Source organism: Nycticebus coucang, chromosome 13 (assembly GCF_027406575.1).
Source record: "Nycticebus coucang isolate mNycCou1 chromosome 13, mNycCou1.pri, whole genome shotgun sequence".
Lineage (NCBI taxonomy): Eukaryota > Metazoa > Chordata > Mammalia > Primates > Lorisidae > Nycticebus > Nycticebus coucang.
The window spans coordinates 21,794,557-21,816,245 of NC_069792.1; the positions used below are offsets into that span (position 1 = coordinate 21,794,557).

The 21,689-nt window shown below is 37.0% G+C and overlaps 1 protein-coding gene across 3 annotated transcripts in view; it reads right to left on the bottom strand.

The window, feature by feature from the left end:
• The window catches only part of EYA1 (EYA transcriptional coactivator and phosphatase 1), a 330,700-nt gene that overhangs the window by 132,589 nt on the left and 176,422 nt on the right, over positions 1 to 21,689 (bottom strand). For all 3 annotated transcript variants that reach the window (XM_053559176.1, XM_053559175.1, XM_053559177.1), the window contains one exon: positions 21,041 to 21,168. In XM_053559176.1, the coding sequence (XP_053415151.1) occupies positions 21,041 to 21,168 (128 nt within the window). The remainder of the gene's footprint in view (positions 1 to 21,040; positions 21,169 to 21,689) is intronic.

Sequence of the window (21,689 nt, forward strand, 5' to 3'; positions counted from 1 at the left end):
TCAGTTTAATGGATTATTACTACCACCCAGCCATATCTGAGTGCCAGTGAATCAGTATTTTATGTATGCTTAGTACCAAAAACACAGTAAATCTAAATGAAGCAGAAATGAAGTTATCCATTTTGAAATAATACTAATGGTAGACGGTTTGTGGAAGACATATACGCTCTTTAGACAAGTCCCTTTGGGCTATAAAATAACTTTCAGATTTATGCTATGGATTCTCCAAAGCAATCCACTCTGGATATGGTGACAGTGTTACTGCATCCCTACTGAACAGATAATCCAGACCACCTCACAAGGTCTGCCTTAGTTTTAGTTTTATTTTTTAAACAAAGAAGTACCATTACTATTTTCTCTAGAAACTACTGGTGGCGGGCGATCATCAGAGTCTGCCTAACCCACTTTGTGGAAGTTATTCATTCTCTGTTGACAGGTTTTCCGAAAGATTACAGTAATATTTTAAAGGACACCTACAAATAAATCACGTTTCCCAAATTGAAGGCTCCCACAAGAGAATATTTGAAGAGGCTTCTTTTATAAAGTAAACACCCTCCAAAATGGGAGCAGATGACAGAGAAAATGCCGCTTGTTCTTCTTTCAACATCGCCAGTCTCTTATAACCATCAAGGAGACACGTTCATTAACTCTTGGACCTTCGAATATTTTACCAGGGCATGAGTAGTTTCAAAATAAGGACTATAAATGTATCAGATAGTTACTCAAAAAAAAAAAAAAGTATTTATTCAGATAGTTTGGAGAAACAAAGCTTGGAGAAAAAAAAAAAAAAAGAGTGAGACTAATGGAAATCACCCTGATTGTTTGAATGTAGACCAAACAAGAGCGCAACTGAAGTTTTCACTTTTCTGCCAATTGTTTTGGGTTCAGAAGCCTTCGCTGATGCTAATAAATTCTGACATAAGCCTGTATTTCCCTGGCCTCTCCAAGCCACCAGACAACCTACTGATCTTGTTCTTCATAACTATTATATTGCCATAGCTTTTTAGAAAGCCAGTACTTCACTGCCAGTGCACAGTTCATCAAGTTTCCTACTTTCTTATCCACATCAAACCTTACCTCCTTAAAAATAACTTATATAACACCCTATACACACCAAGTAATAGTTCCATTTTGCTCTGCTGCACAATTCACCACTGGGATTCTGAACTTAGAATCCAATACAACATACTGAGCAAAAGATTAGAAACAGCTACAATGGAAACACATCATATAGAGTGACTACTCTGGGTCAGATTTTTTTTTTTTAATAGGCATTGTAATCAATCCTTTTAAACTACTCTTCTGGTAGGCTTTAGAACAGACAAACTCCCTACTCAGTACTATCTCTTGTTACATGTGTAAAATTTGAAGCTACAGGGATTATCAAGTTGCCCAATGTCACATAGTGAATGGCAGAAATAAGATTTTAGATGTTTTTGACTCCAAGACCTGTGACCAAACTTTGAAGAAATGGTGATAAGTGGCACTTTCCAAAAGTTAGAGCTACTCTACCACATAGCAAGGCATCTAAAGCATGGTACCATACACTGTGGACAGAGCTGGCAGCAAAACCTCTCCGGTCCCTGTCCTCTTCCACTCTCAGAGACCCTGGTCTAGTGAACTCGCTAGAAGATCTCAAGCACAGGTTTCACCACCATTAGAAAAAGATGTGAAGAGGAAATTCTTCCACTGAGCAGGATGTCAGTCAAGATGACTTTCAAGTCTGCAAATCTGAGGTCCACAAATCTGTAGATTGGACAATATAACTACTTTGCAAAAGCTTGGCTATACCAAAAGCACGCCTATTTATGCACTCCCAAAATCTACACCAGCTACCCTCCATATGATTAGCTTAATCAAATGTAACTTTCACTCCCAAGAGGCACATTCAATTATACTCGAAATCCATTAAAACGAAGCAAAAAAGAATAGAAAGAAAAGGAAGAGGATAGCTTTCCTTCTAGGCCCCTGGTACATGGCTTTTTGCCATTGTTCAAATATACCCATCTATACACTAAGGAATAAAGACTCTCTTTTCCCAGTGAATCCAATGTATTAAAAAGCTCACTGTTGAAGAGAAGAGGATGTACATAAAGCAACTATCAGGATATTCCTGATTTTATCAGGTACCGTAATTAAATACTTTGATCACCAGGGACCTGATGCTGAAAAGACTGGTAATGTATTGTGATGTAAAATAGTTTCTGAATGAAAGCCAAAGGAACAGAGACTACTTCTGGCTTTGTTGCTGCTAAATGTACACCCACCATACACCCACCGAAGAGTCAGAAAGACAATAAGCTCCAACCACCCAAAATTTACCCATCCCATTAGCACTAGTGCTATCATGTTTATAATATTTGATTTTAAGTCTTAAGAGGTTTAATATTTGATTTTAATTTTTGATTTTAATATTTGATTTTAAGTTTTAAATATTAAACCTCTTTAAGTCTTAAGAGGTTTAATATTTGATTTTAAGTCTTAAGAGGTTTAAGTATGATGACATCCATGAACAGCTATCTGAAGCCAGCCACCTATCTAAAAAGAAAAATTATAAATGTTCTGTTTGCCTCAAAATTGTTTTATCTCCACTATATTATTTGCTTCATTACATGACTTTAGTCTATTTGAAGACAGCAACTTTTGTTCTTTTGCCTCTCTACCAGTCTCTTTTTCTACCACTTCCGGGTTTCCAGTCTTCCATCTGATCCTAAAGGATCTACTCATCCTTTAGAAATACTGAAAATTTTCCCTTTGTCTTTTTATTCTCCCTGCCTCTCCAAATCATTCACTCAGCCATACACGCTAGGTCTAAGCTATGCCGGGCAACTTGCTACTCTCCAGATAGGACACAAATTAACTCTTTGATGTTAACTATCTCACACTCAAAATTTTTAAAGACATATCTGTACCATAGAAATAAATTAAGAATTTATAAAAAAATTATTTAAAGTACCTGGTGTAAAGTAGGAGCTGTAACTCCTGCATCATCATCATTAAAAGTAGCAATATTCTATTTCTGTCGGGATTAATACCAGGAACCTGATTTAGAGTTAAAAGCACCAACTTGGGAATTAACAACTGTATTTCAATCTTGCTTTGCTACTAACAGTGTGAAATTGAGATACGTTACTCAACTTCTGTGTGCTCCAGTTTTCTCATCTGTAAGTGGGATTGTATACTCATGTGACAAGAAAAAAAGATAAATGCTTATGAATCATTTAGTACTATGCTAGGTCAACAGTAATTATCATTATAGCATCTCTTTAATTACATGAAATCAAAGTCATCCTTAAGATACAAACAACTTCATCAAAATCTATCATAAATTTCACATTAAATTAAGCTTACTTTTGAAAAGAAAATTAGAAGTATCTAAAGTGAGGTGACTTATCTAAGATCAATCATGAGGCTATGCCTCAGGATAGCTAAAATCAAGGTAATTTGGAAATAACTCAAGAAGGCAGGACCAAATTATGATTTTATTAAAAAAACAACAAACAAAAGATTGGAAACTGATTGCTCATTACAATCAGTTTCCAATCTTTCTGAAGAAACAGAGTAGGAGGAAGAAGATGGTATACATGGCAACTGTGATCAAGAATTCCAGGAGAAAATGTAGTCACTTTTATTTAGAATTCTTTAGGGGAAGTTGGCCCATAAAAAGGAGAAACCTAGCTTTCCTTCACCATAAATTTAAGCAGAGACCTATCTAACAGAGCATTGGAGTTTGCTGACATTAGCTATCAAGATCATCCAACTAACCCAACACACACCAACTCCCTGCTCATCAAGCAACTCCTGGTTTTGCTTCAAATGTCACAATCATAAAAATGAATCTCTAGGCAATTGACAGGCCAATCAGAGGAAACAAATATTCAGTCCATTCAATTGGTTATATTTTTCAGCATAAATTAAGAGGACAGTAAAAGCAAGTTCACCCCCAAAGAATAGCTCTGCCCACTGGCCTGGGAGCTGGCCTCTCTGTTATAAAGAATCCACCCAGCAACACACAGGGAAGGCCCCAGCCTAGATAAATGTCAGGCCTTCTCCAGGCAGCACCTAAGCTCATCTCACAACTTTTATCAAACAATAATAGTATAGCTCCTTTTTGCTTGGCACAATCTCAGTCTCCCTTTCAGTTGTGTCTTCTACTATAATATGCGGGGATTTCAAAAACTCACTTTACCATCTCTATTATGCCTCTTGATTCCTTCACCTTGTCTACCTCAATGAGCTTTAACTCCATTCAATTTTGATCATTAAGTGGCACAGCTACAGCACTGCCTAGAACTGTATCACATCCAAGAAACATCACTTTGACAACTCTTTCATTCACTTACTTCTATCAGACTTGCTGTCAATGCTCATCAGAACCTCCTGTCTTTCCAACTCCCCATCGCCACTCATCTCCCTTGCCTAGCCTAGAACCAAGAGCCAGCTCCTGTCCTTGAATGCCATGTTGTCTCATTGCTCCAAGGATTTTTTTTGCCAAACTCTAATCCCAGGATTGGCAGTCTTGTGCTGTTCACTCTTTGGCTGCTGTTCCAGATAGATGAGCATAGCAGAATAGATCACAATTAGCATTATGAGTTTGCTTAAATTTACTCTTTATTCTTTTGAGTCATCCTTTTGCTTGACAGTCTCCATATCCCATCCCTTGCCAACAGTCTGAAGCAGTTTCCATTGACTCTTTTCCACTTCCCTCAAGTTACAGATCCATACTTCATTCCCTACCTCCTTTAGCACATCCTCACCAACTATTTCACAAAGAAGGTTGACACTGCGTTGTATCTTTCACCAGCAATACTTCCCAGTTTTCAATAAACTTTCCTTTCATTTAGCAGGTTGAACCTCTCTGAGTTTATTCTTGGTGCTACCTTCCATCCCTCTTTTGCAACAAGACACTATTTTTTGGTTATTTGGTCTCTCAACATCTGTAATCATTATTACCTCAAAAGGCTACTTTTCCCTTTTGCCTACAAAAGCAGACAGGTCTCCACTAATTCTTTAAGTCTTCTCTCAATCATGATTCTTCTCCTCAAGCTGTCTTCTCTCCCTTTTTCCATCATCAAGTTTTCTGAACACTTGTCTTCAAATCCTTGTCACCTATCAAATCCCTGTGATTCTCTTCAATCCTCTGTTTCATCCTTTTTATATATCCTATTTTACCAAATGACTTCCCAATTGCCCAATTTAAAATTGATTTTCCCTGATCCCTGATTTTCCTTAATTCTTCTTTAGAATGGGCCTTCCTCCTTGACACTTTTGTCATCATTGGTCAATATAACACAACAATAGTTCTCTTTCTTCCCCCGTATCTTTGTCTTTTTCTTTCCTTTCTTTATGTTCTTCCTTTGTGTACCTTGTGGTTCTATAATTCCGGCTCCTTCTATCTGAATTTTCATTCATAATCATTTCTGCCCTTGCCAATTTTTTTTAAAAATCACCATCATATAGACAACTCCCAAATCTCTGTCCACATGCACATCTATTTTCATGGAGACCAATCCCCACTTTAAAATTATGCAATGCCCTTGCCTGGTTAGGGGTCAAACTCAGCCTGCCCAAGCACAAAATCATCACCTCTATAATAGTGGTCATCTCTCTCTTTTCATATAACATGACTGAAACATTTCTGTTCATCCTGATTTCTCCCAACTCCTCTTTCCTTACACCTTACTGCCAAGTCTATAATTTCTATCACTCTAATCTTTCACAACCATCGTCTTTATAATTTCATGGATACTATCCTAATTGCCTTCTGCCTATTCTCTTGGGAAAGTTAGCAAATTGGACTTTCAACCTCTACTTTCTCTGCTTTCAGCAAGGATTTTATCTTTTCTTAAGTTAGATTTACATGATTAGCTCCTGGCTATGGGATCTTCAGTGGGCTCTCACTTTCTCCTGAATTAAATTCTCACTCTCTAATCATGTATTTTAGGCCCTTTATAATATGATGCAAAGTTTTTTGGGGAGGCAGGGGGCTTTATTTTCCATCTCTTTGAGATATATTTCATATTTTAATAACAAGTAAGATTTACTAAGAATACAAGAGTACTAAGAAAACAATACTCAATCTCATCTAACTCTCCCGTGTGAGTTATTTGAATATTATCCCTATTCAAATATATATATATATATATATATATATATATATATATATATATATCCAATATGTTCCTATTATCCCCATTTGAAAGAACCAGGGCTCCGTATAGATAGATAACACTTAAACCAAACTGGCCTACTATGACATTCCATGCTTCCTATTATGCTAGTGTCCCTACATGACCATCCAAAAGTAAATATTGAATATTGCTGCAAATAAACCTTAAAAGAGCCCTTCACAAAGCAACACTTCACATTATTATGCTGTAGAGATCACAAAAGAAAAGTACAACCAGGTAATGTTATGTTGTGGTTTCGATTCAATGGCAGTATCACTCACAAACAAATTAATGAATCTCTTTCTCACACCATGAGGCAGAAATGGAAATGTATGTTTCATTTTTAAAAACTGTATCAATTGATTAAAAAATGGGGCATGAAGGCACATGTAAAGAGAATGAATAAAATTATTACATGGAAGAGCAAAGTGGACAATGGTAATATTTCTAAATTTATATACAGTGCTCTATTTGACATCTTGCTCTGGATACAAGGTTAAATTAATTATTATAAGTAGCCATTTATTATAACTAGCCACAAGGGCTGGCTAGTTTTGCCTTTTTTTAAGTAGAGACCAGGACTTGTTCTTGCTCAGGCTGGTCTCAAAATCCTGAGCTCAGGCAATCCACCTGCCTCAGCCTCCTTGTGCTAGGATGACAGGTGTGAGCCACCACAACAGGGTAATAATATCTTCTGCATCTGCAAATACATATACAATGGAGACTCAAGGGCAGGGCAGGTGGGGGCAGGGGGGCAGGTGACAGGAGGTTGCTTGGTGGGTACAGTGTGTGTTGCTTCAGTGATGTACACACTGAAGGCCCTGACTTCATTTTTGTGCTTTGTGTGTGTGTGTGTATACTTGTACCCCATGAGTATAGACAAATTTTAAAAAATAAATAAAAGTGCAGGTATCTGTGAGCCAAATGAAGCATCCCTTCATGTTTAGATTGGCTCTTGACATTTATGCTTCCAAATATTAAAGTCATCTTCTTTATTTTATAAGAGGGTAGAAAAATATTAGTTCCTCAAAACAGCATACTTTGTACAATCTTAGAAAAACCAAATTAACATAAACAAACTTGAATTTAATGGTATACATATGGCTAATCAGAAATGTCAGTCCATTTTAAAGCCCGATATTCATAGGAAGTACGGCATACTAGGGCAGCATTGTACAATGACTTATGTAGAAGTCTAGACTAGCTGATTTTTTTTTGAGGCAGAGTCTCACTCTGCCTCTCTGGGTAGAGTGCCATGGCATTAGCTCACAGCAACCTCAAACTCCTAGGCTCAAGCAATCCTCTTGCCTGAGCCTCACAACTAACTGGGACTATAGGCACCCTCCACAACACCCGGCTATTTTTTAAAGATGGGGTCTCACTCTTGCTCTGGCTGGTCTCAAACTTGTGAGCTCAAGCAATCCACTTGCCTCAGCCTCCCAGAGTGCTAGGATTACAGGCGTTAGCTACAACCTCTGGGCCCAATATGGAGTAAATCATGACTGCTCCTTTGAAAAGTCGTTCACAACCCCATGTTTTATTTTTTGGCACTACATTTTTGCCATGCTAGCTTGGGTTCCTAACACAAACTCCAGCACATTACACGAGCCTCCATACTGTTGCGCATCTCTCCCGGATCCAATTTATTCTTGAAACTGCTGTCAGATTAAGACTTAAAATGATTTTACCACTTCAGTCTCTTGTTCAAAGTATTCAGTGTATCTATACTGACTCCAAGAAGAAGTCCAATTCCTCAGCCTGGTATCCGGGGTCCTCTCCAGTTTGGCTGCAGCTGAGGCTTCCAACCAGATCTACTATCAATTCCTTCTTCAACTAAACTGGTCTCTTCACAGACTCCCAACTATCCCACCTTTGTTTGCATTGTTTCCTCATTTAGAATTCATTCCATCTCTTCTCAACCTATTCAAATTCTAACCATTTCCCAACACTCGGCTCAGATTCCATCTCCTCCTTGAAGCCTGGCCAGACCTTAACAAGCTCAAGAGTTCTTTCTTCTGTCCTCTGAGAGCACTTTTGTTTGGATCAGTAGCTTCTAACCTTATTGAGAATGAAGCCCTCTTTCTAACACCAAAATATTTTAGAACCCAAATGAGAGCGTATTTTCAATCTGCTGATTGAAAATGTAATGACAAAAACCTACTGTAGTAGGTTTGTAGTAGACAAAAAGGATTATATTGTAACATAACAGAATGTCAATATGTGAAAGAGTTAAATATGTAGGTGGCCTGTTAATTTCCTCTACCCACAAAGCTTGTTGCCCTGAAGAATTTGCTGACCTTTGGTATTAATTCTCCAATTCCCTGGGCAACTTTGAGCCAAAGACTGAAAATCCTACCCTTCTCAATTTATTCAGTATGTTATTATTTTTTAGTTTGTATCAAATGCTTAAAAAGTCTTACCTCTCTTAACTGGCCTGTGAAACTCTTTAAGGCAGGTATCATATAGAGATGGATCTCTAAATTAAATGTTTTATTTAGGAATTAAAGAATTGCAACTCAGGGCATACTCACAAACCAGGCTGGTCATCATCACATAAGAAGAACAAAGACAAGGTTGGGAGTTTTACTAGAAAAAGAAATGTTTCCTATAGTTTTGAAAGAATTTTCACTGGCACTAGAGAAGCTTCTGGAAACAAGTAAGCTCTGATGGGTGAGTGACTGTGGCAGAAAAAAACCAATCTTAGAGTCATGGCAGGTTGTTTCAGCGGCTAATAGATAAAACTGGCATCAGGATTGTAGCAGTCCATGTCAGCAGATAGGCCTGCAGAAAATTCAATTCTTAGACCTGGTGCTATGTATCCCAAATGCTTGTTTCTGCCTGGCTCTGTCCTCATGAATTGATTAAGCCATTCATTAATGGGCTCACAGATTAATGGGTTATGAGAAGGAAACTGATGGCTCTGTAAGAAGAGGCAGAGACCTGAGCTAGCAGGTTAGCAGGCTCAGTGCCCCACCCAGGTGACACTCTGTGCTGAGTCCCCACCAGCAAGAAAGTTCTCACTAGATTTGGCCCCTTAACTTCAGACTTCTCAGCCTCCAGAACTCTTAAGAAATAAATTTCTTTTCCTTTTAAATTACCCAGATTTAGGGGCAGGGCCCATGGCTCAGTGAGTAGGGCACTGGCCCCATATACTGAGAGTGGCAGGTTCAAACCCGGCCCCAGCCAAACTGCAACAACAACAACAAAATAGCTGGGTGTTGTGGTGAGCACCTGTAATTCCAGCTACTTGGGAGGCTGAGGCAAGAGAATCACCTAAGCCCAAGAGCTGGAGGATGCTGTGAGCTGTGATGCCACGACACTCTACCAAGGGCAACAAAGTGAGACTCTGTCTCAAAAAAAAAAAAAAAAAAATTACCCGGATTTAGGTATTATATTATATACAAGAGAAAATGAGTTTGGTTGGGTATGAAAAGATGACCCAATCAGGACAATCAACTTCCATACAAGAGTAGTACCATATGCTTCTTAACAGCTCCTCCAGAATTCAGAGTTCTGCATACACAGTAAAAACTAAATGAATGTCTTTTCTCCTTTCTGCCAACAGTGTATCATAAAATGTATCATACAGAAAAATTGAAAGAATTATATAATGAACATCTATTAACTTACTACCTGGATTCTACAATTAGCATGTTATTATACGTACTTATCTGTATTCTTTTTTAAAAAAATCTTATTTTTAAACTTAATTTTTATTGAATCATAACAGTATACATTTATGAAGTACAACATAATGATTTGATATACAATGTGGAATGCTTAAATCAAACTAATTAACATAACCATCACCTCACTTATTTTTTGTATGACATTTATAATATACTCAAAAAGTCTTATGCAAATATAAAACACTTTCCCGAAATGCTTCAGTATTCATATCATTAACTCTAATTCATATTTGTGGCTTTTTTCTTTGAAGTAAAATTTACATATAATGAAATACACAAATCTTAAATATGTGATTCAGTAACTTTTAATAGATACATTTAGAAAACAAACTTGAATATAAACACTTTCAGCTTATAATAAGCTTGGCATGGCACAACCGTATGAAAAGATGGCTCCATTTTTAAGAGGTCAGGTAGAAAGTCTTGATGTTCTCAATTTATGACATAGGCAACATTAAAGTAGACTTTTAGAGTGGAAGAACAATAATTTTAAAAGTTTATATTCATTGAGCAGCTTAAACGTTTATATTTATTGAGCAGTTACTATATGCCAGGCACTGTGCCAAGCACTTCACAAATAATAGCCCATTTCCTCCTCATGGCAACTGTGAGATATCAGGATCCTGTCATTTCATAGATGAGGAAAATGCACCCCCAAGATGTTAAAGTCCGGCCCATGGTCACACAGCTAGCTTCAAATTTTTTCAATTAGCACACCTTCCTAAGTCCACCAAAAAGTTAAATGCTCTCTGAATGAGGTTTTATCATCCTTAACCATTCCCTCTGATACAGATCTGGAGTCAGCAAACAGCACAGCAACAGGAAAGTCCAAGAATATCAGGGCACTGAATAAAAGTGTATTAGTGTATGTTGCAAATTAGCAGATGATAAAATAAACTGGTGTATGAGATTGGAAGCAGATGAGCTGGCTCTGACCCAGAACCTCAATCATATCAATATGGAAAAATGGTTTATTTGCCTAAAATGTAATCAATCTACCAAAAGTCTACCTTGGAGCATATTCTTTTCCCCATCCTTCAACTCATGGAAGGAGTACTCAGACATAAAGCCCTACCCACATTAGGTATTAATTGAGTAAGTATTTTAAGTACTTTAAGTACTTCATGAACTTGCAAAGCCTACTGGGCAATGCAAAGACTCTCCAAGGAGGAGAATATATCCCTTCCTCATGTGAAGACACTATAGTAGCGAGTCCCATTAATATAACATTAAATAGAATCTGGTATTTTTGAATTTATAGTAACTGTGCTAGGTATCTCAGACAGATCAGGTAAGAAACGGCCTGTGGTGAAGGGGCAATCTGATTTTACAGTGAAGAAACTGGAAGTTCAGAGGTAATAGACGATGGCTGATGGCAAGTAGGCACTTTCCAGGCGTCAGACTCTGTTCTCAGCACTTCACCAACTCACTTAACCATCTCAGCCACACTACGGGTGAGAATACAACCATCTTCACTTTACAGACCAGGAGGCAGCGGTGTAGAGCAGTTATGTAATTATTCAGCAACACATTAGCTAACTGCCAGGTGGCAGAGCTGGGCTTGGAATGAAGGTTGTCTGGCTTCAGGGTCACTCCCAACCCCCTGCCCTGCGGCTTCTCAAAACACACATGTGAGCTGCATGGTGAAAAAACAGCTGAACTGGGATTTTTTAACCCAGGTTAGTCTCACTGTAAAATTCATGCTCTCACCAGCATGTAAGGTTGCTTTCTTATATTTTTAATATTATTCATTTTCTACTTCAGTTTCCTTAAGGCAAGTATCATGTTTGTTGGGGGTGGGAGAAAATATTATGTAAGTAAGTACATGATTTCAGATAAATTCCTTCATTCCTTCTCATCTGGAGTCCCTTCTCAGCACCCAGCAGCCCCTGAATACAGTTTCATATTGTGACTTTCTAAACCACAAATCTAATCACATCGCTCTCCAGTTTATAAGACTTTACATCCCCCAGCTCCTACATGATCAAATCCAAATTCCTGAACCTTGTACCCATGGCTATATAGATAGCCCTTATCAAAAAGTATGGTGACCATCTTATTCTAGGTTGGCAAATCCTATTAGTCAGAGACTTCTCAGTTAGAATGGTGTTTGGTAAATTTCTAGATATGATTACTTAATAGTTCTTTAATTAAAAATGTAGAGAGAGATATACAGTGTAGATATACAATATCCTGTTTCTACTGTAGTGCGTATGTGTGTTATATACATAGACATCTCCTTGCTCCTGCGATTTTTCCTTCATTCCTTTATCATCTTGCAAAAACACTAAACCTAAGTGTACTGACTACCTTCTCCTTATATCATTCTGTTTAGTGGACTATGTGGAAGTTACCTCGTCATTGCTAAAATACTAAATCCAGTGGTTGAAGCTTCTGTTTATGAAACAGTATGGGTCAAATGTAAGTAAGTCACTATAGAACAAGATCAAATTAAAACACAGCCCCAGTGTTGGCTGTGGGTGTTCTGTGAATGGACAGCTCACAGCTACCACATGAACTATCTGTGAAATGGTCCATTTCAAAACTGTACAAAAAAAAAAAAAAAAAAAAGAAAGGCCAGGCAAGGTGGCTCACACCTATAATCCTAGCACTCTGGGAGGCTGAAGCAGGTGGATTGGTTGAACTCATGAGTTCAAGACCAGCCTGAGCAAAAACAAAACCCCATCTCTACTAAAAAAGAGAGAAACAGGCAAGAGGATCGCTTGAGCCCAAAAGTTGGAGGTTTCTATGAGCTATGATGATGCCATGGCACTCTACCCAGGGCAACAGCTTGAGACTGCTTCAAAAACAAACAAAAAATTTACAAAAAAGAGTTTAGCTACTTACTCAATGTCTTAATGCATTACAAATAAAATGAATGGCTGCTTTTCTCTGATAATCACTCACCTACATTATTTGCTCAGTGATCTCAGGCATTCATTTAACAAGTATTTATCAACCTGTTGCCAAGCCTTCTGCTAGATACTGGATACACTGTTGTGAACAAGTCTGTCCTGGCTTCAAGAAATGTAGAACCTCTTCTAGGCAAAACACACACGTATAAATGCATGTTATGTATCTTTCATCCTGGTCATAATCTCAGATAAGGCAACATAAAAATGTCTTAAGAAAGATAAAGCATTTCAGCAAGAACCAAACTTTTTGGCTAGTAACCTAAGTAGTGCTAATGGAGTGTTCATGTTTTAGAGTGAAAAGAATGGCATCAGCCCGACACACTTCTGAATCTCTTCTCCAACAAAGCTAATATGGACATATACTAGTCACATGAGGTGCACAAAAATTACGTTAAAGATTATTTTGAGGATAAAAGTACCCACAGGGCACAACTCAATAAACAGTAAAAACTTAACTGATTAGGTACATAGTCTTTATTTTGGTCAACAGTATTCTTTCTGCTCAAATCCTCTTATTAGCAATAGATGAAATGATACAACAGGTAAGCATTTTAGATTTGTGATTCATGTTACAGAAGAAAATAATGTTCCCAATTGTATTATAGGGAAGACATGAACATTCCTCCTTGGAATGTGTTTACTAGTTTGCCTTTTTTGGTGTATTGGAGACATGAAATAAAACTAAAAAAGTCTGCAAAAGCAGCAAATTACCATGAATTATCGAAAGCTCTAATTTATAAACAACTCTGAATCCTAAAACTTAACATAAACCCTGGAGAAATTTCTCCAAACCTGTGTCGTCTCTGTAGTCAAACCAATATTTGGCAGTTACTGAGGACAGCTATATGACAGATTACTTTTTTCCTACCCAAAGTGAAAACAGAAAAACAGAAAAATAGAAAATCTGTGATTTTTTTCATTACATTTTATGCTTGGAGCCGAAGAGAAGAGAATGAGTTACTCTTGGCCGTCACTCCAAGGTAGCAAGGTCAAAGAAACACACGCACACCCCACTTTATCTATCTATCTTCACACCAAGACAATCTCAGAGGAGTCAGGAATTACTTAAAGTGGGGAATCTAGGACCAAAGGGATGTGAATTAGCCTCAATACTACCCCTCACTAGAGAGTCACATATCTCCATAGAAGGAACCAGAGCTTTCTCTTGGAAGACAGGATGCTCTCAGGGAGATGCATTTCTGCTCATACCAAGGTTCTGGCCCAGCCAGGGGAGAGACACCACAGAACTGTGACTTTCTGTCCTGTTAGAAGAAATTGGAAGGAGATGAAACTCTTCCACTTCCAGTTCTTAATTTATCAAGACTCCTAGCTCTGAAGAAATCCTCAGCCTAGTTGCAAGCAACAGCATTAGAGTTCTTATACTTACCAAGAAAGACAGAGTTAGCTCTTAAAGAAAGGCCAGAGCCTGTGCAACAACCACAAGCCCACACTTATCACCACTTTATTCCTTCAACTTTAGCTCAAATAGCACCCACTGTCCTCTCTCAACCTGCCTCACTCAACTTCTTGCTTGTTCTAGAACCTACCAGGCACATTCCCAACTCGGGGCTTCGGCAACTTCTGTTCCTATGGAGCCCCCAATAAACACCAACAATAGTGCTACTTGGTTGATAAAATCCGGCTCCAAAGTCAAGAGAAGTGTGACAAAATTTATCATCGACTTCAAAATATTTTCTGAGGCACCAAGTATTAGCAGTAGCAAAACTGTAGCTGCCTCTTAAGGTTCACAGTAACACTGCTCCAGTCCAAATGTGCATATAATAATGAGCATTATAATAAAAAGCAGAGATGACTTCCCATCTCCATTTCATCTCAGAGAGGCTTAACACAGACAGAGGCTGACGGAATTGTAATTAAGCGTAAGCTTTGAAAACTAGTAAGAGACAACCTCCTAAAAGTTAACCTAATGGTGCAATATGTCGTACACACGTGGCCATAGAAGACATCTCACACACTCACGCATCCAGACCTGCCAGACCTGACAACTACCCTGCAGACTCATCCTTACAACAAAGTCCATCGGTCATCAGAGCCCTTGCCATCGGTTCTTGGACAGCTCTGCTGTTTGCTTAAGGAATGGCATTCTCCAGTCATGACAGCACCAGTGTGGCAGTGAAAGCACTATTGTTTTAGCATGAAGGTATCAGAAATGCATTCGCAGATGGCGAGAATGACATGAGGTTGGACAATTAAGTTTGTGAACTCGTCCTAGAAAATGTGCTACATCTCACTGCTGAATATCACTATGGTAACCTTTGAAGCACTCCCTGTGGGAAGCTATGCACTGATGCCGGCACCCAGTCCACCCTTCAAAGCAATTTTTTAATTTTTTAAAATTTTATTATTAAATCATAGCTGTGTACATTAATGTGATCACGGGGCACCATACACTGGTTTTATAGACCGTTTGACACATTTTCATCACACTGGTTAACACAGCCTTCCTGGCATTTTCTTAGTTATTGTGTCAAGACATTTACATTCTACATTTAGTAAGTTTCACATGTACCCTTGTAAGATGCACCGCAGGTGTAATCCCACCAATCCCCCTGCCTCCGCCTACCTCCCCCCTCCCTCCCCTCCCTTTTCCCCTTCCCCCTATTCTTAGGTTATAACTGGGTTATAGCTTTCATATGAAAGCCATAAATTAGTTTCATAGTAGGGCTGAGTACATTGGATACTTTTTCTTCCATTCTTGAGATACTTTACTAAGAAGAATATGTTCTAGCTCCATCCATGTAAACATGAAAGAGGTAAAGTCTCCATCTTTCTTTAAGGCTGCATAATATTCCATGGTGTACATGTACCACAATTTTGGAACTCTTTTTTTTGGAATGGCCAGAGAAGATGCTGTGCGAAGTCTGATAATTAAGTTTGCAAATTCATCCTAGAAAAAATGCTTTGAAGGGTGGACTAGGCTCTGGTATCAGTGCATAGCTTCCCAAGGGGAGTACTTCAAAGGTGACCATAGTGATATTCAGCAGTGAGGTATGTCACACTTTTGCTAGGATGAGTTCACAAACTTAACTGTCCAACCTTCATATGCCCTCTGCAGAATAGAATGATTTTAAAACTCAGCCTCTGGACTCAGAGTGAACTTGTCAGTGGTTCTAATTATAAGCCATGTGCCTTTACACTTCAGGTTTAACTTTTCAAGACTTTGGGGTTTTGTGCGTGAAATAAAATTTGTATTGTAGAAGGGGCTTATTTACATATGATATACAGCTAATAGATATAGAATACTTAGCAAGTTCCCAAGTATGCTACAAGTTTTATGTTATGTCCTTACAGCAAGCCTGAAGTTTCACTAGTAATAGTAGAACCATGTTACAGATGAGGAAACTGAGCCACACAGAAGCTGACTTGCCCACGTTGACACATCTAGGAAAACAGTGGACCTGGGGCCAAGTCTCTTAGCCATTATGCTAATAACAATCTCAAAAAATTTTCTAAAGATTAATAATAAAACATAAAGAATGGGCGGCATAGTGATTAATGACTTAAACATTAGCCACTACTATTATTAATGAGCAGCAGGCATCTGAAAATTATTCCCATGCACAAAATATTTATATAAATATTAAATCCTAACAAATTATTTTGTTCATTCTTTCATAGCTTTTGCTTAAGAACAATTTATAAGAGGTTAATTTTATGGCTTCAGAAAAATTCTAAAAATGTCTTTTAGAAATTCCTTTATCCACAATGTCCCCTAATCTTCCAAAATGAATCATGTGCAAAATGTAAACAATAAAAAATTAGATTACTATGTTTCTATTAACAGAATTTTGACCACAAATATATAATCTATAAAGTACAGCTTCAAACCATAATTTTTATACACAGTCTAGTTTAGATATTTCTTACAAATCAGATTTCTTAAAAATAATCTAGTTGGATAGTACTGTATTTTGCTAAATTAAAATTACAAATTCAGATAATGTACTAGTACAGACAAAAACAAATTCAGATAATGTACTAGTGTTCTAAGTTTTGCAGAAATGATAAAACAGCTTCAAAATAGATTCTGGTAATATAAATTTGTAAAATTAAATTACTCTATCATCCTGAAATATGCAATCCTTAATTAAATAAATTTTCAATGCAGAAAATTTAGTCACCTAATTCAAGATTGTATCTGTTATCATCTTGGAAATCTGATATACCAATTTAAAATTACGATGTGAATTACCATCAGAATTCCTGAAACCCTATTTGTAATGAAGATTCCAATTGCATCTGGCTTTATTCACTTAAAGAAAAATTTATCTATTTTAAGACACGTTTAAGGTTCATCTCGAATTTGTATCTAAATTTACTCTCAAAAATTCAAAATTAAGAGCTCTTAGTTTTGTTCACTAACACTTTTGGGCCCTTCCCCACTTCTTACCCCCAGACAACCAAAAACAAACACTCAAAGCAGCAATAGATGAACTGACCAATCTCAGGCTCCCATGGACTTAAGAGAAGCAGAGAAAACAAAGATGGAAAGAATCAGTGCTTTGCAAACAAGACCTTAATTAGGTACGTAAATAACAATCTTTTTACTGCCACAGCCTAGAAAGGAACTGTTCCCAAGTGCTTCTCACACTTAACACAAATATCAACACAAGAGCCTTTACCACATTGAGGCTTGAACAGATGCCCAAACATTAGAAATCTCAGATTTGATGCTCATCTAATAGAATTCTCACCCAAAAGCCTATTCTTAAAAATTATGCTTTAACAATTTCTCCAACAACAGATTTCTATTCCATTCTGGCCTAGAAGACTAACTGTGCAAAAGACTAGGGAAACAGAGTTCAAAGAAAGATCACAATTGGTGTTTTTATAACCATTCCTTAGTTTCTTTCAGGTCAAGCTTGAATTGTTTAACAAGAAAAAATACGTATTAATTCATTTGGAAACATCACTTCTAACATTTCAGTGTAGGTCAAACTTTCATGTAGGCTACTATTTTATATTTTTATCTGTTTATATTTTATATTTCAAAGATTTACAAACTAGGTGAAATCCATGGTTAACTGCAATAAGAATTCACAGAGCAGTTAGAAGAGGATATAAAAGTACAAATAGCTGAGTTTTGAAAGATGACACATTCCAACAGCATTTTAACTGAACAACATTTCATCTAAGAAATAAAAAAAGCATAGTACTTGAGGCTGTAGCTCAGTGTCTTTCTGTCTTTATCCCTTAGATGAACCATGAAAATAGGCACTAGCCTGTGAGGACAGAACCTCCAAACACCGAGTCTTATGATAATTTGGCAGCAGACTTAAGAAGAAACTTAATCTTCTCTGCCTCTCCATTCCATTCCCTTCTTGTTTGTTCTTCAGATGAAGTTATGGTTTTTGATAGAGGAGATTTTCTTGTTTTCTTAGCCTCATTGTAGGAACAAGTGGTGGCAGGAAGTAAAACTGTCTCTGAGTGAGGAGACAACCTATATAAATGCAGGCAAAGCCAACAACTGTGTAAACTAAATGCAAGTTTTGCTGACCTAATTGATTTCAATTGGGTTGAGATGATTTTCAACTGGACTGCAGAGAAGTCACTTACATATAAATCATGGCATGCGTAACTGGAAATGTTTATTGAGTTGGGGAGGTGATGGATAAAGACTTTTAAATTGTAATGAATTTCTTGATTTCATTCCTCTAATTCATGGATAAACACACTGCTGTTTTCAAACCCAATAAAATTTCAAAGAAGAAATAGGAAAATCTATAATGATTATATTCTAGGGAAGCTTGCCAGACATTAATGAATTCACTAATTTTAAGCTTAACTCCTCTAGTGGTGACAGAGAGAAATGAAACAAATGTATTACAGGACATATAAGTAGCATGATAAATCAAATGACAAAGTTAACAATAACCTAGAAATGCCTAATCCTGTTTGGATCTAGATAGCCATGTTAAAGAATCATGAAGAAAGTCTGAGTCTGTATTTTCAAACTGTATACTAACACAAAACTGAATATGCCGGTCAATTGGCAACAATTTCCTTCATTCTTCATTTATTCTAGTTTACAACGATATCTTATAACTTCATTTTCTAACCACCATAACCTGTGCAGACTACACTAGTGAAGAATGCCTGAAAACAGGGTAAAATGAGTAACTGTATTTGTCTGAAATGGGGTCTTAAGAAATTCATTTCCAAGACATAACCCAATTAAGATTTGGGGGGGGGGAATGTAAGGAATAATTTCTGAGTATTTCTCAGAGCGGATGGTTCAGGAAATCACAAAATTACCTGAAATATCTTACTATGTTGAACTTATTTTAGTTATGTAAAAAATACATAAATATAGTATTCCTGAACATGGATCAAGCCATGAAATGTAGATACTCAGAAATGATCCCTCCACATGCACTTAGGAAACAAACCACGTATCATTCACACAAAGCCATCCAAGGGGCCAGGCCCCAAACACAGACTCTGTTTTAATGCTATGTGGTTCTTACTTCGTGGGTGACAACTGGCCAGTAAAATGTCAAGAAGATGAAAACTGCTTATTCCTATTTCCTCTCTTCATATATGAAAAAATTAACTATCAGGATTTCACAATTGCTCTTCCCAATCTGTATTGGCGTATCCTATGAGGCAAAACAGTGTAACAGACTGAGTCTCCTTTATGTGTAAGTCCTTTAAATGATTGTCGTATCTGGACTGCACAGAGATAGAAATGCCTGATGCAAGGCTGCACCATGTCCCCTCTGCTGCTCCTGGCTGGGCCTCCCCTCACGCTGACACTGGCCAGAGTCGGAGATGCAGGGGCCTGCGGTGATGTGAGTGTATCCACACCCAGTCCCCACTCTGCAACAGACATGCTTTCACCTGAGGCCAAATTCCCAAAGGAGAGGAAAGAAGACTGCTCGCTTTTATTTTATTTGCTCTATAAAATCCACTTACACACTAGAATTCTTGCCTATAAATAATTTAAATTTCTCTTTGATTGCCTATCAAAATGGGAAGAAAAAAGTTTCAGATGAAAGGGCGTTTTATCGACAAATTAATTTTTTTTGCTGCATCAGCAAAGTTTCTACTTTTGACAGCAAGATTTTTCATAAACACTGGAAATGCATATATTTACTTATAAAAGCCAAATACAGAAGTCACGCATAAAAACAATCACTATTGGTGTAAATATTAAAACATCTCATATCAAAACAACTGATTTTATATTTTACCTATTATAAATTTCATAACCAGTTTCAAAAGGCTTCCCTAAAACCTATTAGAATATTTCACTAAAAAAAAAATCTTAAAGCATTTAGTTTTGTTTTTAAAAACTGTGATAAAAGATCACCATGGTGATTGGCAAATGATGGTTTAGGGTTCTGTCTATGGATGGAATTCTATCATGGATAATTCATTAAACTTCTAGTAAAACTTATGCTCTGAGTTTATCAGGGTCCTGAGACTTAGTAAGGAATAAATAAGCAAAAACAATATCTGTGAAGAAATAATTTTTCAATAAGCTAAAGTAGAAATAACAGTAACGTAATAAGTTGCACATCTTTTCATATGCTGAAGTTTCAAAAAATATGCATGGTACTTAAATGACTGTGCCTAACAGGTACCAATATGTACATAGAACCTTATGTTTAAACTCAAGCATATATTGATTAAAATAAATATTTCAATTTACATAAATATTTGTACGTATTAATTTTATAGAATTATAATTAACACATGTTAAAGGTTTACGAATCTTTAAGAAAATACATTTTGTGTATTTCTTCCAAATAGGGTTGCATATTTCATAAACAATTTTTACTTACATTTTAATGGCCAAAACCACAAAAACACTAGCTGCACAAATTATTTCACTGATATTTAGTAACAATATAGACCAATGTTTACATTTAAACAAATTTGGTTCTATTTGGTAATAAAAGGAGAAAGTAAAATACAGGAAATAACTCCTAATTTTCATCACTTACACAGCAAAACAAGGTGAATTGAGACTGTGTTGATGACATGATCAACAAGATAAAACACACTCAAAAGTTCAAAATGCTATGCACACACGTGTGTCTGCATTAGACAAAATAAAACGCGTCTATGAAATATTACAATAACCTAGAAATAGCAGCAGCTAAATATTGATTTGTAAGTGAAATTATTATCTAAGAGGGAAATACAACAGCAGTTTCATGGATTTGACGACTGAAATCATAACCACCTAATAACCAAGCATAGACTGGTAAAAAGTAAACAGAGAAGGCAAGACACTCACCTTCGGTGCCATTGGGAGTCATGGAATTACTATTTATGTGAGAGTTATCGAGTGTGGGGCCACTGGGGGATTCACTACTACCACTCAGACGGCTATGCGGGCTGGTTAGATCCTGCATTTCCATAGACCTAGAGACAAGAAGCCTCCGTTGGACACATGTACCAAATTCATAACACCACTATTGAATGCGCTAATGACTTGACACCTTCTTTGAAACACACCAAAGTCCATTGTAACTATTTTCTTAGACTCAAAATAGTTCATCTTGCATTTTGCCTTAGCCTGCCTTCCATTCTATGTTCTATTAAAGGATAAGTCACTTGTCTTACCTATGCAGCCAAACAGTCACACAGAAGTTTTAATAGGTATTTCTTTTTTCCTCTTACACAGTTCAATTCGCAAGGTCTAATGTAAGACAATGACATTTATTTCAACTTTCAAAGAAAAAAAAATGCAGTCATGGTTTTGTTATATTTAAAAAAAACCCAAAGATTATTTTTCTAAAAGGAAAGGTAAATAGGTAAACGCCTGTAATAGAAATGCATCACTTTTCTAGGGAATCTGTTTCATCTAATAAATTAGTGCTAGGTACTCTCTTACCATTTACCACCCCATTGTAATTTAATGGGTCTCTAAACCAAATAAAACA